General features: G+C 42.4%; 1 protein-coding gene across 2 annotated transcripts in view; it reads left to right on the plus strand.

Annotated features, from left to right (window-relative positions):
- The window catches only part of ST3GAL3 (ST3 beta-galactoside alpha-2,3-sialyltransferase 3), a 196,108-nt gene that overhangs the window by 9,320 nt on the left and 164,467 nt on the right, over window positions 1-22,321 (plus strand). Inside the window, exons 1-2 of one of the 2 annotated variants that reach the window (XM_041738151.1) lie at window positions 13,302-13,414; window positions 18,497-18,599. Coding sequence is in view for 1 of the 2 variants with exons in the window: in XM_041738150.1 (XP_041594084.1) it covers window positions 13,300-13,414 (115 nt within the window). In the remaining variant the exon portion in view is untranslated. Of the gene's footprint in view, window positions 1-13,269; window positions 13,415-18,496; window positions 18,600-22,321 lie in introns of those variants that run through there. The other variant, XM_041738150.1, reaches the window with a different exon arrangement.

Below are 22,321 nucleotides of genomic sequence, written 5' to 3' on the forward strand. Positions count from 1 at the left end.
GCTCCTATTCAGAAAGTGTTGTTTTACTTATTTGTTTTTTAGATAAAAGCAAAGATGAGCTGAAAGTTTTGTTCCCTTGAACCCTCCCCCTCCCCCCGCCCCAGCTTTTCCTCAGCTACTTCTGAAGGGAGCATCTGACCAGGGACAAAACATTTTTCAGCTTTCCTCTTCAGTCTTCTATTTTTATAACTTTGGTGGATATCCGATTTCTACTTAGAAAGTCACTGACCACCTGTGTTACAGGAATCAGGGTCTCATCAGGAGAGAGAAACCACACAGTACTCTGAGCAGATAAACTTTAATGTAAGAATTATTAACTAGGGACGCCTGGGTGGCTCAGCGGTTGAGTGTCTGCCTTTGACTCTGGGTGTGATCCCGGAGCCCCGGAGTCCCACATCAAGCTCCTTGGACGGAGCCTGCTTCTCCCTCTGCCTGTGTCTCTGCCTCTCTCTCTCTGTGTCCCTCATGAATAAATAAATAAAATCTTAAAAAAAAAATTAACTATAACGGGGATTTGGAGCAACATGAGATCCGCTAGTAAGAAGTAAATAAGCACATTGAAGGATGCTTAACATTATTAGCCATCAGGGGAATGCAAAGCAAAACCAGAATGAGACACTTGCCCTCACCCCAGGTTTCTCTGATTATCTGTTTTTGCATATATATATATATATATATATATATATATATATATATATATATTGATCCATTTGCTTGGTTCACACCCACTAGGACGGCTGTAATAAAGAAGATAATAACTAGTGTTGGCACAGATGTGGAGAAATCAGAACTCTCATCTCATGTTGCTGATGGAAATGTAAAATGGTACAGCTGGCAAGCTGGCATTTCCTCCAACAGTTAAACATAGTCACCATATGACCCAGGTATATATCCTAGGTGTATACCCAAGCCCTTCCCTAGGGGTGTGTGTGTGTGTGTGTGTGTGTGTGTGTGTGTGTGTATACACACACAACCAAGAGAAATTAAAATATATGTTCTTGGGATCCCTGGGTGGTGCAGCGGTTTGGCGCCTGCCTTTGGCCCAGGGCGCGATCCTGGAGACCCGGGATCGAATCCCACATCAGGCTCCCGGTGCATGGAGCCTGCTTCTCCCTCTGCCTGTGTCTCTGCCTCTCTCTCTCTCTCTGTGACTATCATAAATAAAAATTAAAAAAAAAATAAAATATATGTCCTTATAAAAACTTGTACATCAGTGTTCCTGGCAGCATCATTCGCCAAAAAGTGGAAACAACCCAAATGTCCATCAGCTGATGAATGAATAAATAAAATGTGGCATATTCATGTGATGGAATGTTATTTGGCACTAAAAAGAAATGAAATACTGATCCCTGTTACATATGTGAACATATGTGAACCTTGGAAACATCAGGCTGAGTGAAAGGAACCTGTCACAAAAGACCACATATTTTATGATTCCATATGTATGAAGTGTCTGTAGACATTTGCCTATTTTGTAGAACAGAAAGTAGATTAGTAGTTGCTTAGGGCTAAGAGGATGGGAGGTTGGGCAGGGGGGTGACAGCTCAGGGGTGCAAGATATCATTTTGGGGTAATGGAAATGCTCTAAAATTGTGGTAATGTTTGCACGACTGTGTGAAAATACTAAAAGCCATTGAAATGTGAAATGGTTGAATTGTACGGTACGTGAATGCTACTTCAATAAAGCTTTTCAAAGAAATAAAGAGAACTCTAAAGAATATAGATGTAGCACCTTGTAAGGAGTAACCACCACCCCAGGGCTGAGAGAGAGGGTTCATTGAAGAGCTCCCCGGTCTACCGTACACCTGGTGCAAGCCAAGATACAGACTTTGGGGTGTAGTGGACAGGACCATGGCCTGCTGGGTTGCAGATGAGTTCCTATGATGCTGCGTGCTGGAATTGGCTGGAAATCAGCCTTCAGTGGTGTTGGGAGGAAGCTGTTTGCATAGAGAAGTCTCACCAGAGGCGCTCTGCTACAAAACTGCCCAAGAAGGGTGCTTGGGGCAGCTGTTGGCTGCTGCTCATTGCACATGGTTGGGCACTGGGAAAGCCAGGTGTGCTAGAGGAGCCTACCCAGAGGAACACACTGGAACCCAGAAACAAAACCCTGTTTTTCCTCCCTCACCTTTTACTGATAGAACTCAATATCCTGCCTCCTGGCAAGAAAAGTACTTAGCGGGAGTAGATCCATCTTGACAGAGCAAGCAAACACGGTGAATGTGGAGCTGAGGGGCAGTAAGTCAGTAACCCACACAGGAGTCATTGGGACCTCAGTATCCCCCCAGCTTTTTCATTCCCTTTGGGGGTCTCAAGGTTATCCTTGCCTCTAGGCCATTGTGATTCAGAGAAGCCAGAATACTATATCTTTGGGACAACTCGCCCTCAGCCCAGCTCTCTCTAGTCCATTTTTACATATGTTTTTCTGTTCTGTTTGCTTGGTTCTCTTTTTTTCAGATAGCAACTATGAGTACAGTGGATCTCCTCTAACTCCTGCTGCTGCATGTTTTTGTTTTGTTGTTTGGATTTGTTTTAGTAATCCTACGTTTTTTATTCTTTTTCTTTTTAAAAAAGATTTTATTTATTTACTTGATAGGGAGAGAGAGTGCAAGCATGAGAGGAGGAGGGACTGGGCTCTAGAGTGAGGATCATGACCTGAGCCCAGGCTTAACTGGCTGAGCCACCCAGGCGCTCCTGTTTTTCATTTTATCTTGCTTTTTAACCACCAGTGTTTCCTTCCTTCCTTCCTTCCCTCCTTCCTTCCTTCCTTCCTTCCTTCCTTCCTTCCTTCTTTCCTCCCTCCCTCCCTCCCTCCAAGATTTTACTTTTTTTTTTTTTTTTTTTTTTTTATTCATCAGGGACACACACAGAGAGAGAGGGGCAGAGACACAGGCAGAGGGAGGAGCAGGCTCCATGCAGGGAGCCCGATGTGGGACTCCATCCCAGGTCTCCAGGATCACACCCTGGGCTGAAGGCGGCGCTAAACCGCTGAGCCACCCGGGCTGCCCAGATTTTACTTTTTTTAAGTAAACTCCACACCCAACATGGGGCTCAAACTCACCATCCGGAGATGAAGAGCCACACCCTCTGCCCACTGTTGCTTTCATGACTCTTAACTGTTTTTTCAGCAGTGACCACTTTGTTCTCTTCCACTGAGATTTTCATTTTCGTGATGGTATTTTTTTTTCTTTGTTCACTCTGCCCGAATGCTAATTTTATTTTATTTAGAAAAATGGTGTTTCTTAGTATTTTTTCCCTGAGCTCTCCCTTTAATGTCTGCTCTTAGCTCTTGTGAGCCATTTGGGAGTGGGTGGGGGCTTGGGTAATCTTTGTTAAGGATCTTTAATCTGTTCTGTGACAGCATTTTTTTCTGTCCTGGGATCTTCATCTACCATGTTTTGCCTCAACCCTCCCTACTTCTTTCTTCCACTGGGTTGCAGCATTTTTGTTTAGACCCCATACTGATTTTTTTGTTTTGTTTTGATATACTCTATAGAACCTCTTCAGATGAAAAAGTATTGTAACTTGAAGCCAGATCATTGGGATTTGGATCCTGGCTTTGCCACTTACTACCTCGGTAATGATTTTTTTTTTTTTAAGATTTTATTTATTTATTTGACAAAGAGAGGGAGCACAAGCAAGGGGAGTGGCAGGCCGAGGGAGAAGCAGGCTCTCTGCTGTGCAGAGAGACAGATGTGGGGCTTGATCCCAAAACCCTGGGATCATGACCTGAGAAGGCAGATTTTTAACCAGCTGAGCCACCCAGGCACTCCACCAGCTCTGTGATCTTAAACAAGATAATTTAACCTCTCTGTGCCTCAGTTTTTTCTGTATGTAATCGGAATAATAACCTTAGGATTGGCGAGAAGATTCAGTGAATTAAATTGTTCAAAATTTAGACCTGTGATTGGTCCACAGTAAGTGCTATATGAATATTAACAATATAAACTTACCTGCACATTGACTTGCAATTAGAAAATGCAGTTCTTCTGCATAGAATAATTTAACATATTGCATATTAATTAACTACTTAAATCCTCCTTGTCATGCATAATGTCTGAATAGGAGGTGTGCATTCAGCAAAAATGTTTGTTAAAAAAATTGATGAGCTTTTCAGTGACTTTTTTTGGGAAGCTGGATGATAAATAATACTGCATATAATAACTTCTGATTAGCTTGCCTCAAAAATATTCACAGGGGACATGCTCAGGAAATACTTAGCGGTTTTTGCTCTGCATACTTTCGTCATACTTGGGTTTATATCCAGTATGGCTGATATTTGAAGGTCAGCAAAATTCTGACATTTTAGACTAAAAAATGTTGCCAGGTAGAGTTGAGAAAATAACCGTATTGTAGGCTGTTTTAGAAATGACGGAGTTTGGTGCAGTTTGTTTCAGTGAGCTCAGATTTTTATATGATTTTCTTTTGATGGTTCAATTAAAATAACCTAGCATTATATACCCTTTGTACCTTTCTTTGTTTCTTTTGTGAGCATATTATCATTGACTGAATGAATCTTCAGTCAGTGAGCAGATAGTTCTTGAATACCTACTAGGGATACAGTGGTGACTAAATAGACGCACTCCCTGCCTGGATTAGCCGCAGTATAAATGTTAAAACAAATTACTGTAAATACTCGGAAGATTACAAGTGCCCTGGGTACTGGGATGAGGATAAACAGCTGCTGTGGGAATTTATAACAGGGAGACCTAACTAAAGTGTGGAGCCGGGTAAGGCTTTTCTGTGGAATTAACCTTTAAGCTGAGAATTAAAGGCTGAGTGGGACCTGGTGAGCTGAAGTGGGAGGGTCCAGACAGTGTCATCCTGACCTGGGAAGGGAGCATGGGGCCTGGAACACTCCGAGAGGTGGTCGGTGTTGCAGACCCACCGGGCCGAGGTGTCAGGGATGGCAAGAGGTGTGGGGAGAGGACGGCAGGGGCCAGAGCACCTGAGCCTTACAGGCCCTGTGAAGGGAATGGGGCCTTACCCTAAGGACGGTGGGACATTTGCACAGTTAAAGCCTGGGAGTGAGATAAATTCACATCGGCTGCTGTGTGGAGAATGAGTTGGAGAGGATCGGGAGTGGGTATGGGAGGCTAACCTGGGGCTGTAGTAGGAGTCCAAGCCAAAGATGATAGCGACTTGAAATGGGATGGAGGGAGGGAGGATGGATTCAGGAAGGGTTTCAGAGGTGAAGTTCACAGGACTCGGTGATTGACTTTATGTGGAGGTGAGAGTGAGGAGGAGGGTAGTGTCAAGGATAACTTCCAGGTCTCTGACAGAAGCACCTGGGAGGCTGTTGCTTCTTACTTGAGATGGGGACCAGTGGAGAAAGAGGAAATTTGGGGCATCTGTGAAACATCTAGATGATGCTGTCGAGTGGGAAGTTAAATACACGGACGTGAAATTCAGAAGTAGTTATCTAGATGGAAGAGATCAAGTTTGGGATGGTCAGCATAATGATGGCAAATTAAATCACAGAAGCAGAACGAAATTGCCTTGGGGATGTCTGCAGAATGGAAATGTTAAGCTGCACACATTACCGCAAGCTTCTCTCCTGATTAAAAAATTGCTGTGCATATGTACATGCACACAAATCATACCTTCAGGATGTTTTATGTTTTGGAATGTGTACAACTTACTATACCGTGTCTGGAGTTGGGGCATATTATTAGAAATACAATAGTTTATTCTTTAAACAGTGGTGCTGTGCTGTTAAAGGCAGGTGATTCACAGGCCTAAGTTACAGATTTCTGCTTTCAAATTGTGTACTTATTCTTGGCCGAGGCAGAAAAACAGGCAGGATGTTTTATAAATGCTATGACACAGGTAAGCATGGGAGGTTATGGAAGCAGACACAGAGTATAGGGCTATGATGAAGGAAAGCTTCCTGAAGGAGGTAAGACTTGAACGGAGCCCTAAAGATGAGCTGGCATTGGTAGGCACAGAAGGCAGAGAAGGGTCTCTCCCACCTGCTGTGCTGCCTCCTCCAGTTTCAGATGCTGTAGAAAGGTCAAGGCATGGGAAGACAGTAACGTCCAGCAGGCCTGACAGTTACTAGGTCAGAGGCACACTTGGGGACCCTCTAGCGCAGGGTATGAATTTGATTGTCTTAGCGTCCCCCATGCTTTGCATAACTCCTGGCACTTAGTGTTGTATCAGCTTTGGACAGAAGAGAAACACCTCCTTCTCCAAGATGACTGCAGGGGAAGGGCAAGAGCCCGGATCGCCGCATTCCCTCTACGGCTGAAGCCAGCTTACTGCAGCTGTTCACCTGCGCAGGGAGGCCACGTGAGCTCCTCTAGCCCCAACAATCTTCAGTATTAATCTAGTGTTAGTGTTCTTATGTTTTAGTCTAGTCTTTTTCTTCTTTTTTTTAATGATTGGGTACATCATTGTCAATTTTTTTTTCACCCAGTAGTATGTCATCAGCATTTCCCTATGTCATTACAGTTTTTTTCACAAAATAAAACCTTTTGGGGCGCCTGGGTGGCTCAGTCGGTTAAGCATCTGCCTTCAATTCAGGTCATGATCCCGGGGTCCTGGGATCGAGCCCCGCATTGGTGAGGAGTTGGCTTGTCCCTCTGCCTCTGCCTGCCACTCCTCCTGCTTGTGTGTGCACACTCTCTCTTTCTCTCAAATGAATAAAATCTTTTAAAGACATAAATTACATCTTTTTTTTTTTCATCAGTTACATCTCACGTGGCTGCCAAATGTCTCATTTGGATGTTCATTCAAACACTTACTTGAGCATTTGGTTTCTTTTTTCTTTTGAAATATTTGAAAATTACAAAAAAGTTGCAAAAAATATTACAGAGAACTCCCCTATAGCCTTCAGCCAGTTTATGGTGGGTCTATCAGGTCTCTCCTTTGTGAAGCAACTCTTCTCCCCTCTGTAATTAAGAAACATCTTGTGGGCAGATACTTGAAGACTGTATAATACCCCATTTCTCAAAAGTCTACCCATTAATTTTAGCATCCTTTGATACTTCTTAGCCAAATTATTACTGAAATGGTCACCAAATGGTGACTTTCTAATTACACTATTCCTTCTGCATTCATTAGTGGGCATTCTGCTCTGAGGGAGAGCTTTCTCCTCTCATTCATTAGGTTCTTAGTTAATAGGTTATAATCTATTATTATTGGTCTGAATTGCTCCTTAGCTGGCCATTAGGAGCCCCTCAAGCTGGCTCCTTTTTCCTTCTGACATGGTTTTACTCTGAGACTTTTCTTACTTCTAGGCACCTAGAAGTTTCCAGCCTCGGCTTGTTTATACTTTCTTTGCTTCAGCCCTGCTATTGGCCATTCTTCCAGGGATCCTTGGTACCCATTAGGGAAGAATGGTATTTAAAAACCAAGGTCTAGGGGCACCTGGGTGGCTCAGTCTGCTAAGCATCTGCCTTCAGCTCAGGTCATGATCCCAGGAACCTGATGGAGCCCCACGTCAGGCTCCCTGCTCAGTGGGGAGTCTGCTTCTCCCTCTGCCCCTCTCTCTGCTCATGCTCCCTTTCTATCTTTCAAATAAATAAATGAAATCTTAAAAAAATAAAATAAAAACCAAGACCTAGTTGCTAGATGTACATCTCCCTGTAATCGGAGCATGACTGCTGCCAGGCCCTTTTCAGTGACCAGAGCTGGGAATTTATGCATGTATTGCACACAAAGGCACACACTATCTTTACTTCTATTTTTATATCTTTTAAATTTAATTTTATTTTAAGGATTTTATTTATTTATTCATGAGAGACACAGAGAGGCAGAGACACAGGCAGAGGGAGAAGGAGGCAGGGAGCCTGACGTGGGACTCGATCCTGGGTCTCCAGGGTCAGGCCCTGGGCTGAAGGCGGCGCTAAACCACTGAGTCAGCCGGGCTGCCCTATATCTTTTTTATATATCAAAAGCCATCCATTTACACCAATCCCTTCAACTTCAGTACACCCCCCAAATTTATTCCAGTTTTCCTGTTTGCACCTCCCTTCTCCATCATTGAGAAATCTGGCTCCTCTTAGCGTCAGTATATTTACTTACTTGGTCAATCCCAGTATTGCCTGTTGCCACACCCCTGGACCAGTCACGATGGACTGATGCCCCACATGTCCCTTCATTCCAGGTATGCATGCCTGCCTTGATTGGTGCCTGAAGCTTAATGGCTTTTAGATTAAATTATTCAGAAAGGAACATGGAGAGAGAGCTCATGCCTTTTTGTGGTTGTATAATCCTCCCGTTTTGTGGTTATATAGTTCATTCAATCCCAGTGAAGGACTGACTTACTCTCTTATATTACAAATAGTGCTGTAGTGAACAGCTATGTGCATAAGTTGTTTTGAATTTTTGTCAGTGTATCTTTGGGATTTTTTTTTTTTTATATTTAACTTCTTTATTTATTTTAGAGAGACGCAGAAAGAGCAAGATTGAGTACAAGCGAGGGAAGGGCAGCGGGAGAGAGAGCATCTCAAGCAGACTCCGTGCTGAGTGCAGAGCCTGATGCAGGGCTGGATCTCATGACTCTGAGGTCACGACCTGAGCCAAATCAAGAGTAGTACCCTCAACGTACTGTACTAAGTCACCCAGGTGCCCTTGGGATGGTTTCTTAAAAGTGAGGTTATTGAGGTAAAGGGTAAAAGCATGTGTAATTTCGTTAGATGTGGTCTTTTCCTTTCCACTGCCAAGCAGTATGTGAGAGGACCGGTTCCTCTCACAGCCTCAAGCTTTTGTCCTAGCAATGAGTTTGAAATTTTATCTCTTTAAGAATCTCGAGATGTTGTTCTTTTCCTTGTCTTGAAGGTCTTGACTTATTTTAAGCTCTTCTTTGTATGTCATCTACTTTTTTTTTTTTTTTTTTGTCATCTACTTTTAGAAATCAGTTTCCTCTTTGGGTGTTTGTTCTAACTCTTCATTGAAGATCCTTTTCCATAATGGAAAAGATAGACGTAAAATAGGTAATTAGTTCAGCCTTCTCTGTGATATTTGATATTTGCTGAATGGACAGATAAGTCAGGTGGCTGACTGATGGTTGTATGTCGGCTGGAGCCTTAGGTTGGAGTCACTGTGTGGCTGTGGCAGTTCAGGTATCACATCTGCTTTCTGGACAGACAGAAGGAGGAGGGCCTGGTACCAGCCACCTTCTGAAGGGAAAGGCTTTCCAACAGGCACCTGCTTTTGTAGGCAGGCCACTTATACTTTAAATTTGTCTTCATTGGGAGCACTGGATATATAGTCCTTTGTGTTGCTAGAATTGCAAGTCTCTGAGTTCATTTGCAATTTGAAAACTTTGTTATTTGCATAAGTATAAAAATTAAAATTAATAATAAATATACTAATAAATAGATTGTATAAAACACCCCCTCTACTTTTCAGTCTATGCATATTAAGTATGTACTTAATATGTAGCCTTAATTTTCAGTATTACTGTTGCCCTTGTTTGTTACCACCAGTATGAGGCCCTACGTAGATGTATATTACTATTCTACAACTCGATTTTTTTTTTCATTTAGCAGTATATACTAGACATTTCCCCTGTGTCAGGACATACAGCGGTGCCTCACTCTCTCTAACCAATACATCATGCTCTATGCTTGTTATTCTCCTCCCCTCATTGATCCATTACCCACCTGTATCCTCTGTGCTGGTGACTGACCTTTACAGACAGCATCATCCCAGCTTCCTTGCCCTCTGGCTTCCAATTGGAATCAGCTGATAAAAGACACTGACAGAGATCAAAGTGATGAGAGAAGTCAGAGCATTTCATATCCCCCTCTGCCCCCTGGAGTGGCTGTCCCCGTCGTCCACCCCCCCCCCCCCCCCGCCCCGCCCCGCCCCAGCACTGCTCCTGATGGCTAGGCTCTCTTCCACTGGAACCCTTCTGTCTTTTGTTCTTTTACCTCGAAGGCAGGAGTAGCTTCCTACTGTTGATGGTCCCTGGGTGCTTCACCACCCCTGCACCCCGGGTTGGTTCCTTTAACTCTAATCACACAGCTATAAAAAAGTCCCATCATTAACTTCCTTTGGTTAATTCCTTTGCAAGTGCCATCTGTTTCCTGCCAAGACACCCACTGATAGAGATGTCATTGTGTAGACGTACCGTAATTCATTTCTTTGTTCACTATTGATGGACATTTGAAATTTTTTTCTTATATTTTGTTCTTATAATGAGCATTGCTAATGAATAGTCATATACATATCTTGTAAAGTATTTGTTGGAATGTTCCTGTAGGAAAAAAATCACAGAAGTAGAAATAGCAGGTGGAGGTGCATGAATGTTGGAAATTTCAGTAGCTATTTCCCAGTTGCTCCTTCAGGAGTTTACCAGTTTACATTTCTACAATGTGTTGTTTGATTTTTTTTTAATATAAAAAATTATAGAGGTATAGGGTGGCTGGGTGACACAGTCAGTTAAGTGTCCGACTCTTTATTTCAGCTCAGGTCATGATCTCAGGGTCATGAGATTGAGTTCCATGTAGGGTTCTGTGCTGAGTGCAGAGTCTGCTTAAGATTCTCCCTCTCTCTCTGCCTCTCTGGCTCATGCCCTCTCTTTCTCTCTCTCTCTCTCTCTCTCTCTCTCTCTCTTAAGATTTTATTTATTTATTCATGAAACACACAGGGAGAGAGAGAGATGCAGAGACACAGGCAGAGGGAGAAGCAGGCTCCATGTAGGGAGCCCGATACGGGACTTCATCCCAGGACTCCAGGATCACGCCCCGGGCTAAAGGCAGCTCTAAACCACTGAGCCACCAGGCTGCCCAACTCTCTCTCTCTCTTTCTCAAATAAGTAAATCTTAAAAAAAATTATAGAAGTAATACTTGCGACTTAAAACAAATAAATTGAATTTTAGACATATATAAAAGGAAAAGTACTTCCCATTGTTTCATCGTGTTTCCTGGAGATAACCACATCACAGTTAGCTACGTAGCCTATCATGTTTTTTTTCTTTGCGAAACTTATATGCTTATCATAGAATAAATTCATATATAGATAAGGTAAATTCATTTATATATATGTGTATCTGTCTCTTTTGCGAGTGCATCTGTAGACTCTACTCTGTTCTATTGATCTATTTGTCTTTTCCTGTGCCAGTACTCATCTATCTTAAGAATTACAGCTTTGAGTTAGTTTTTTTTTTTTTTTTTTTTTTTTTTTAGATTTTATTATTTGTCAGAGAGAGAGAGAAAGAGACAGCACAAGCAGGGGGAGTGGCAAGCAGAGGGAGAAGCAGGCTCCCTGCTGAGCAAGGAGTCCGATACCGATACCGGACTCCCGGACTCGATCCCAGGACTCTGGGATCATGACCTGAGCCGAAGGCAGACACTTAACCAGCTGAGCCACCCAGGCATCCTTTGCATCAGTTTTCATATCTGATAAGGCAAATCCTCATCTAATTTTTTTTTCTTTTTAATTTTTGGGCTCTTCTTGGGCATGAAATCTTCGGATTAACTTTAGATTTAAGTTAAACAAACAAACATGGGTTTTGCCTGGAGTCAGATTGAATTTATAGAGTACTGATATATTATTTCCAGTGCTGAAACTTCTCACTGAGGAGCTTATTATGTGTCTTTATTTATTCAGATCTCTTACGTTCATTGGTGAAAATCTTGCCCGTTTCCTCCTGTTCATTTTTAGATATTTTACAGATTTTGTTGCCATCATGAGTGGAATTCTTCCCCTTATGTGTTCTCATCAGTTATTGCTGGTATAGTTTTTAAGAAGCTGTTGGTTTTTGTGGGGCACCTGGCTGGCTCAGTTGGGAGAGCATGTGACTCTTAATCTCAAGGTTGTAAGTTTGAGTGCCATGTAGGGTGTAGATTGCTTAAATAAATAAAACTTTAAAAAATTTGTAAATTAATCTTAATAATCACCTACTTATTAGTTCTAATGGTTTTTCAGTTGATTCTCTTTGCTTTTCTAGGTGGACAGTTAAATCTGCAAATGGTAACTTTTTATCACTTTATTGAAAATATTGGGGTTGGGGGTGATCCTGGAAAGTCTTCTTGGCTGATGTTCCATTTCAGATGAGCATCCATCAGATAATGTGCCATAGGTGCAAGCAGTGTGGCAGAGAATGTCCCAGACAGGCCTCGGGGAGAGAGAAATAACAAGGCTACATTCCTATGAATTGGAAGAAGACAGGCACGGGACACAGACAAGGTTGGGAGTGTAAGAGGTGGCTTGGAGAGTAAAGTAGGGGTGCAGTCAGAAGCTGCTAGACTCTAAGGGGTAATTAGTTTATTCTAAAGGAATTGAGGATTTACTGAAAGGTGTGTGAGGAGAAATGGCACCCCAAAGATGTCCATACCTGAATCCCTGGAATCCAAAAATATATTCCCTTATGTGCCAGAAGGGACTTTGTAGATGCAATTAAGGCTATAAGGCCTTAAAATAGGGACATTATTCTGGATTCTTCAAGAGGGCCCAACCTCCTCATCACATGAGCCTGAGAAGCAAAGAAATTTCTCTGGCCGGACACAGAAGCAAAATGTGGTAGAGAGACTCATTGTGGATGAAGGGGGTTCCTTGGAAAACATGAGAAGGAAATACAGGAGCAGAGACTGTGTGATAACCAGCAAGGAGATGGGACCCGGCTCTGCAGATGCAGGGAACTGCATTTGGCCAGTAGCTGGAATGAGTGAGCTTTTAGGTGGCTTGGCCTTGGGAGTCTGCAGAGCCTAGCACAGCCCTGCCGCCCCCTTGGTCTTGGCCCTGGGAGACCCCATGTAGAGGACCCTGCTGAACCACACCTGGACTTGAGATAATATGTTCATGTTTTCAGCCACCGAGGTTGTGGTGTTGTCACAGCAGCAGTGGAGAGGGGTTTAAGCAGGAGAGGAATGTCAGATTTTGTGTTGCTAACAGACCAGTCCTGCTTCCGTGTGGAAAGTGGATTTGGAAGAGCGCAGTTTGGAGATGGGGGGAGCTTGTCTTTGGGGCCCAGTGGTGGCACGGACTAGGGTAGTGATGGGCGGGCAGGGGGTGTGATTGAGGGTTTATCTGGCAGGGTTAGAATTGCCAGAATTTGGTCATTGGCTGCTGGGAACGAGGGAGAGGAGGGACACTGGGGTGATTGCTGATTTCTGGCTTGGATACTGGTGAGTGACTGGTGAAGCTGTTTTCTTGAGACCCAGGACTAGCAGGTTGGAGGATACCATGTCAGGAATTCAGGTGGTTCTTCATTTGCAAATTCCCCTATGCACGCTTATTTTAAGGTAGAGTATATCAACAAGATGATTGCTTTATCCTTTAAGACCTAAATTGGTTTTTTGTTTGTTTTTTGATTTTAGGTCATGTAGGAAATCATAAATCATGTGAAGATGGGACTCTTGGTATTTGTACGCAATCTGCTGCTAGCCCTCTGCCTTTTTCTGGTACTGGGATTTTTGTATTATTCTGCGTGGAAGCTGCATTTACTCCAGTGGGAGGACTCCAGTAAGTATGGTTGCTCCAGCCTGCCCCCAGGAGAAGCCCGTCGTGGAGCGGGCAGTAACTGGGGGTTCAGGGGGCTGCAGTGCTCTCATATTCTTCAGAGACTGGCAGTGAGAGGAAGCCACATGCTCCTGGCTCAGATTGCCTGCCATTTTTGTTGCTGTAGGTTGAGAACTTTGATGTTTTTCAAAAACTGCATGCCATGGCATATCCTTTTATGATCCCAGTGAAAACATGCTAATCTGCAATAAAACCCCCAAACTCTACCAGTACTTCTAGTTTTTGAATGCAGTTCTTTTTAATCACTGTAGTGTATTGCCACTCCCATTTGTATTCATTGCCTTAGGGCTTGGGATTGAAGTTGGTTTTCTTCTGCCCTTAAAACATTCACCTTTACCTATTCTTTGAATTTTCAGTTTTTAATTTGATATTGTCTTTGCTTTGTTTTCCCTAAAGAAAGTTCACCTAATTATTTTGCCCTCTGAATAGAATAATGGCTTTCCCCACCCCTCATCCCCAGTAACTCCTAATCCCTTTATTTGGCTTGTAGTACCTGTGGCTTCTGTGTTACACAGTGTTTCCTACATAGCTTTCTGCACCCTTCTGACTTAGTTTCGATTCATCCAGCCTGGCTTCTGTATTGTGGTTTTAGGCTTGTGATTGAAGGGCTCACTTTGGGTGGCACTGACCTTGGCTTGTTCTCTTCTTGGATGCAGCTCGAAGTATCACACAGCGGCCATAAGTAGTTTTCCTTTGGCTTCTTTTGTCTCGTGGCTGTCTGAGCTAGGTGCAGGAGACATTGGGTAGTGGGTCCTGATTCCCAGTGAATGTGATTTCTCTAAAATAGTTTTATTTTTACAAATAACAATTGGATACCAGTGTAGAATTTACCCAAGAGTAGAGTCAGTCTCTAGGTGTGAGGTTAAAATGAGCTAGAGTGAGTTAGAAGAGGCAGCTGGCAGTTTGCCTGGTAGAGTGTATTGAGACTGTAATAAGGGAACCATTCCTATGAAATAGGCTCATTTATTTCTTACCTGGCTCAAACTCCTGAAGCAGTGTCAAGCCATTTTTTAAAATGTAGTGTTATGGGGGGCCTGGATGGCTCAGTGAGTTAATCGTCTGCCTTCGGCTCAGGTCATGATCCCAGAGGTCCTGGGTTTTAATAAAGTCTTTACAATAAGTAAATAAATAAAAATAAAACAATAAATTAAAGCTATAACACTATATTTTAAGGTAGTTGCTTAACCAGCTGAGCCACCCAGGCACCTCTTTTGTTTTATATTTAATGTTTACATGCCTCTTAAATGCTCAGCTTATAATTTTTACTAATTACTTTGTGTTTCCAGAGTTATTTAAATTTCTCTGTTCGCTTATTTTTAAAATCAAGGAGACTACCCGAAATAAAGTGTTTGTATCACTGCAGTGCAAAATTCTGTAGTGAAAGGCATTGTCTGTGTCCATAATGGATAGATTCGTCTGTATCCATAAAATAGATAAAACTACATTCGAGGAACAGCTGTCTCCTTTTCGGTCGAGAACTATTGACCTGTAGACAACATAACCAAGAATTAGATAATGTTTTCCTGGAGAAAGTTGAGAAGGACATTAACTTTATGGAAGACCTATTAGATGTCAGACTTTAAGCTAGCCAACTTACAAATTTAATTTACTTCTCACTCTAGCCATGACAAAATGCAGTTATCCTTGTTTTCCCGTTGAGCAAACTGAAGTATTTAATTAATTTACCTAAGTTACACAGCTAATTATTAGAGCCAGAATTGAATCTTGGTTTATCTTTATTTTTACAAATTTTTATAGAAATTTTATTTATTTGTTTTAGAGAGATTGAGAATGTGTGCGCAAGTGAGCAGGGAGGAGAGAGGCAGAGGGAGAGGGAGAATCTCTAGCAGATTCCACTCTGAGCACAGAGCCCTATGTGGGGCTCTATCTCACGACCCTGAGTTCATGACCTGAGCCAGTATCAGGAGTAGGATGCTTAATGACTCAGCCGCCCTGGTGCCTGCCCCCACATCCCCCACCCCCCTGTTGTCTTTAAAACCTGTATCATTATGTTGTTGAAAAGTTCAGTAAGTACAAAGACTAAGAATTGGATTGAATTCTGATTGGTAAAAAGAGATGAGAAGGACTCAGAAGAAATAGTGAAGAGCATCAGGAGGGCGGTGGAGAAAGAAAAAGGAAGGAAAGTAAGGGGAATGGCAAGAAAGTGCTCCAGAAGACAGAGGGGTTTATGACCTTGGAGGTGATCCACTCACGAGGGCTGTAGGCTTGCCTCAGTAGTTCCTGAACAGCTGTCTGCTTTCCTTTGAGTGAGTTATCAGCTGACTAACCACCATTTGCATCTTTCTCTTATTCCGACTCCCAAGCCTTTCAGATACTTGAGTTTGAATAGGTTGTTTTAGACTATCTTACTGTAGCACATTGTTCCCTGTGCCGTCACATCAGAAAGCAGGGTAATATGACTAACTCTGATGGCTTACCAAGGCGAAGAAGGGACCTTTACTCCATTCACAGAGTCAGCCGGAGGGTGCTCCCTAAGGCAGATAGGTGCCTGTTGTGGAGGGAGATTTAGGTTGTGGTTAATACTGGTGCTGCTGCCAATAATGGGAATAGTGACTTAGTGTCTACTCTGTGTCCGCACTGTCATGGGAACAATACACATTCCAACTTTCACTGGGTCCTCGGACTTTAGACTGACCATGACTGTCCTGCCCCACAGATGTGGAAGCTGAGGCTTCAGAGAGGCTCAGTAAGAGTGTTTATGCCTTTCACACGAGGACATTTACAAGTTTGAAAAATAAATGTCTTTAGCATTACATTTCTTTAGTTTTTATACTTTTTATGACTTACCAAATTCATGTATTAGAATTCCTTCATAGCGGTGGTGGTAGGGGTCTAGAGATTTCTATCACTAAATTATTCATTTTCTAAGCAGTTTATTCCTGTTATGGTCCATGTGCTGTTCTGTGTAAACAGCATGTAAGATGGACGTAGACCTGTGTACTTGTAGCCCTATAACATGAGAAAGAAATAAAATAGCACTTCTGTGTTGTGTTTTAAAGCAGATGTCTGTATGAAATGCCATGTTGGAGCATGGAGTCCCCTCCAGATGGAAAATTTTATGATTTTGTTAATCCCGAGACATACTGTGGCAGGATGCAAACTGCTTTGTTTTGAGCAGCTTAGAGCTAGCTATGTGTGATTAAGTCTTGGTCAGATTGCTAGGACTTGGGTCAGATGCTCAACATGAAAGGCTTTGATTGATCTAGTTATTAACCTGTTTTCAAATTTTTAAAAAAAAAAATGTTTTTTCTTTATTAAGTAGGCTCCAAGCCTAACATGGAGCCCAGTGCAGGGCCTAAACTTATGACCCTGGGATCGAGACCCAAGCTGAGATCAGGAGTTGAATGCTTAACCAACTGAGTCACCCAGACACCCCTCAACCTGTTTTTAAAAGTCCTGTAGCTTGGGGTGCCTGGGTGGTTCAGTGGGTAGAACATGTCTCGATCTCTGGGTCATGAGTTCAGCCCCACATTGTACATTGGAGCCTGTTTCAAACAAACAAAACAACCACAACACTGAGATACCACTATATACCTATTAGAATAGCCAAAATCCAGAACACTGATAACACCGCATGCTGGCAAGGTTTGGAGCACCAGGAGCTCTCAATCATTGCTGGTGGGAATGCATAATGGTACAGTGACTTTGGAAAACAGTTTGGGAGTTTCTTATAATACTAAAGATAACTCTGTGATCCAGCAGTCACATTCCTTAGTATTTACCAAAAGGAATTGAAAGCTTATATTCACAAAAAAACCCTGCATACGGATGTTTATAGCAGTTATATTCATAATTGCCAAAACTTGGAAGCAACTGAGATGTCCTTTAGTAGTTGAATGGATAAACTGTGATAGATCCATACAATGAAATATTATTAAGTGCTAAAACTAAATAAACTATCAAGTTATGAAAAGTTATGGAAGAGCCTTACATGCATATTTTTAAGTGAAAGAAGCCAATCTGAAAATGCTACATACTGTGTGATTCCAACTATATGACATTTCTGGAAAAGGCAAAACTATGGGGACAGTAAAAAAGATTAATGGTTGGCAATGAAGGGAGTGATGTACAAGCAAGTCATAGAGAATTTTTAGAGTGATCAATCTGTATGGTATCATAATGATGAATATGTTTTTGTACTTTTGTCCAGACACATAGAATACACAACACTAAGCATAAACCCTTACATAAACTATGGACTTTAGGTAATTATGATGTGTCAGTGTAGGTTCATCACTTTTAAAAGTATACCACTCTGATGAGGGATATCAATAATGGGGGAGGATATACATATGTGGGGGCTGGAGATATAAGAGAAATCCCTGTACTTTCCCCTCACTTTGCTGTGAACCTAATACTGTTCTAAAAAAAAAATAGTCTTGGGGCACCTGGATGGCTCAGTTGCTTAAGCATCTACCTTCAGCTCAGGTCATGGTACCAGGGTCCTAGGATCGAGCCCCACATCGGGCTCCATTGCTTGATGGGAAGCGTGCTTCTCCTTCTCCCTCTCCTGCTCCTCCTGCTTGTGAGTGCTCACTCTCTCTCTCTCTCTCTCTCTCTCTCTCTCTCTCTGTGTGTGTCAGATAAGTAAATAAAATCTTAAAGTCTTAATAAAAAAGTACTGTAAAATTATATTTTATGTATGTGTGTACATGTAAACACACATAATATGATAAAAAATATATGTACATATCTTTAACTCAATGAACAAATCAACACAGTCTTGGAAGGAATTGGGTGTACTTCAGTTTCTTCATCTCCAAAATGGAGACAAAATACTGACATTTCCCTTGGATCTGATGCTTTATTCAGGTCAGGCCTTGTAGGAGAGTTGGGCAGTTGTCTCCTATCAGTAGACTTAATACCTGTGGTCCATTTCATGGAAACTTTACGTATTTTACTATTTTTATCTATTTGTATTTCATAAAGTGGATATTTTATAGGAGTAGGATTAATTTCTTATGAGACCTTTAAAAATTCATACTATCATGTTTATCATTACAGCAACTCCTCTGTGTTCTTGCCTATATTTACAAAAGATCATAATTGGAGAGATTATAAAATATGCATTATTGATCTGATTACTATGGAGAGTACCATCTGGCAAGTAAGTTGAATTTTGGATCTGATATTGGGAGAAGGGTAGATTCAGTTTAACTTAATAGGCCTAAGAAATTTTTTTTAAATTTATTTTTATTAAAAAAAATTTTTTTTTTTAAATTTTTATTTATTTATGATAGTCACAGAGAGAGAGAGAGAGAGGCAGAGACATAGGCAGAGGGAGAAGCAGGCTCCATGCACCGGGAGCCTGATGTGGGATTCGATCCCGGGTCTCCAGGATCGCGCCCTGGGCCAAAGACAAGTGCCAAACCGCTGCGCCACCCAGGGATCCCTAGACCTAAGAAATTATATTAACTATTAGTTTTCCATCTTAAAAATGAAATAGAGGCTGGCATTTTTAGCTTGTAGCTGAGGGTAACCCTCTGCTTCTTATTGATAAAGGCATAACTGGTATTGGGCTAGCCTCTCTATAGTTCTGAAACTGGACAAAATAAATGAAGCAACTCTTGTCAAGTAGTGGACAGTAGGCAGTATAAAATTTAGTCCCTAAGGAAAGGAAACTTGTGAGGTGAGCTCCACGGTTCTCTTTGGAGGGGGGCGGAACAGTTTCCCAACCTTGTTCAGAGAGCTGGAATCTAAACACTGCAGTGTTTCCACTTGGCTAACAAGGCAGAGATCAGACTTCAGGGCAGCTGAAGTGGTTGGAGTCCATGAGATGGGTCATCACTGAGTAGGAAATTGCTCAGAGACAGGGTCTCGGAAGTCTGGGGGCAGAGGCAGTTCCTTGGAGTCTGTAGCTGGGGACTGGGCTGTATAATATGCACAGGGCAAAACCATCTGAGTATAACCATGCACACAGAATGGGAGTGGAGGTCAAGCAGTGTTGTGGGCAGCTGAAGAGTCAGGGACTTTGAAGTGATAGCCCTGCAGAGTGGAGAAATCTCATTAATACTTTACTACTCCTGGCATGAAGGTGCTAGAAAGGCCAGGCCTTAAGAATAAAGAATAAGATCTACTCAAGACTCACCCTAACAAGAGTATAACCAAGCCCCTGCAATGCAGATTTTGAATGTTGGGTCCCATCAAGTTAGAGAAGTAAAAAATACCATGGATTTCCTCAGATACACAAAAACATAGCGTAGACTCATTCCTACACAAATTCAAGGTGGTCAGGCAGTAATTGAACAACCTGTTAAAATACACATCAAAAGGAGAGAGTCCAAGATGGCAGAGTAGGAGACTTTAGTTCCATCTGGTCTCAGGAATTCAGCTAGATAGCTATTAAATTATTCTGAACACCTGTGAACTCAACCAAAGATCTAAGAAAAGAATAGCTAGGACTCTACAAATAAAAAAGCGACCTCTTTCTGCAAGGTAAGAAGTGCAGAGAAGTGACTCAGGCGATATATGGGAAGGTAAACCGCAGAGGGGAGGGAGCCTCTGGCAGCGGAGCACCAGTTCTAAAATCAGAACTTTTAGAAGTCTGCTCTGGTGCAGGACATCCTGGCCTGGAAGGTGCTCAGGCAGTGAAGCGGGAGTGGAATCCTAGGTGGGACAGTGTGGTCTCAAGATCCCTGAGGTCATAGGAAGACGGGGGTGGGGGTGTGCCTGAGTGCAGCAAGTTCCCAGGCACCGGGTTGGGAAGCTAGCTGCAATCAAGGAGCCCAGGAGTGGGCTCTCAGCCAGTGGGGGGCGCCGGGGGTGGTGGAGCATAAACCACGAACTGAACTGCTGTCTGAGCAGGGGCCCAGCTGGCAGCAGAAGCAGGGAGACACCCCACCCCTTCTTCTTCCCTCTGGAGGAGCAGTGTGAGAGTGTGCTGCAGGAGTCTGCAGGGTTTGGGGACTCCAGATGGAGTTGTGTGCCTGAGATAGAGATGCTGGGTCACAGGTTGGGTGAGCAGGGACAGAGACCCGGGAGACAGGAGTGACTGACTGCTTTTCCCTGAGGGTGCACTGAGGAGTGGGGCCCTGAGCTGTAGATTCTGGGGCTGGAGATTGGGAGGCTGCCCTTTTCATTCTCATCCTCTGAAGCTTTGTGGAAAGCCTTCAGGGAACAAAAGCCACATAGAGCAATCCCAAACCTATTACTTAGCCTGGCCCCCTGGCAAGTTACAGTTCCGCCTGGGGCAAAGACACCTAAGAATCAACAACAGGCTCCTTCCCCAGAAGATCAACAAGAACATCCAGCCAAGGCCAAGTTTACCATTCAAACATTTAAATTTCCAGTGCTACGGGTATATGTCATATAGAATTTATGGGTTTTTTTCCCCCACTATTCTTTTTTTTTTTTTTAATAAATTAATTTTTATTGGTGTTCAATTTACCAACATACAGAATAACACCCAGTGCTCATCCCGTCAAGTGTCCCCCTCAGTGCCCGTCACCCATTCCCCCCCACCCCCCTCCCTCCTCCCCTTCCACCACCCCTAGTTCGTTTCCCAGAGTTAGGAGTCTTTATGTTCTGTCTCCCTTCCTGATATTTCCCACACATTTCTTCTCCCTTCCTTTATATTCCCTTTCACTATTATTTATATTCCCCAAATGAATGAGAACATACACGTTTGTCCTTCTCCGATTGACTTACTGCACTCAGCATAATACCCTCCAGTTCCATCCACGTTGAAGCAAATGGTCCCCCACGATTCTTTAGTTTTCCAATTTTAATTCTATTTCTCGTTCCTTTTCCAACCAATTTCTTATTTTATCAAAATAAAACTGTTTTCTTTTTAAAAAATATTTTTAAATTCTCACTTCACAATTGCGTTCTACCCTTTCATTATATTTAATTCTATTTTTGTGGGCAGCCCCGGTGGCGCAGCGGTTTAGCGCCGCCTGCAGCCCGGGGTTTGATCCTGGGGACCATGGATCGAGTCCCACATCAGGCTCCCTGCATGGAGCCTGCTTCTCCCTCTGCCTGTGCCTCTGCCTCTCTCTCTCTCTTTCTGTGTCTCTATGAATAAATAAAATCATTTAAAAAAATAATTCTATTTTTGTATATATATGTATATAACATATATATATGTAATATATATATATGTTTTTCTTTATAATTTTGGGATGCAGGCTCTTCTAACAGACCAAAATACAGCCAGAATCTAGTGTATGGCTCTGTTCTCTTCACTTATCTAATCATATTCACTTCTTTTCTTTTTTCTTCTTCTTTTTCTTTTTTTGTTAAAGTCGTTTTTAATTTTCATCTTTACAGTTACATTCTGTCTTTTTAGTGTATTTAATTTTTGTTTTGTATACATGTATCTTTTTCTTTCTTTACAATTTTGAGATGTAGTCTCTTCTAACCAACTGACCAAAATACACTCAAGATGTGGTGTATTGCTCTGTTCTGCTCACTTGTCTGTTTATATTCCTCCTCCTCCTCCTTCTTCTTTTTTTAATATTTTATTTATTCATGAGAGACAGAGAGAGAGAGGCATAGAGAGAAGCAGGCTCCAAGCAGGGAGCCCGACATGGGACTCGATCGGGGTCTCTAGGATCACGCCCTGGGCTGAAGGCAGCACTAAACCGCTGAGCCACCTGGGCTGCCCTGTTGAGGGTTTTTTATCATGAATGGCTGTTGTACTTTGTCAGATGCTTTCTCTGAGAGAAATGACCCAAATTTTAAATACAGTGACTGGAAAGAAACTCTTGGGGTATTACTTCTTTTTTTTTTTTTTAATTTTTATTTATTTATGATAGTCATACACACACACAGAGAGAGAGAGAGAGAGAGAGAGAGAGAGAGAGGCAGAGACACAGGCAGAGGGAGAAG

The sequence above is a fragment of the Vulpes lagopus genome, chromosome 23, assembly GCF_018345385.1.
Source record: "Vulpes lagopus strain Blue_001 chromosome 23, ASM1834538v1, whole genome shotgun sequence".
Taxonomy (NCBI): domain Eukaryota; kingdom Metazoa; phylum Chordata; class Mammalia; order Carnivora; family Canidae; genus Vulpes; species Vulpes lagopus.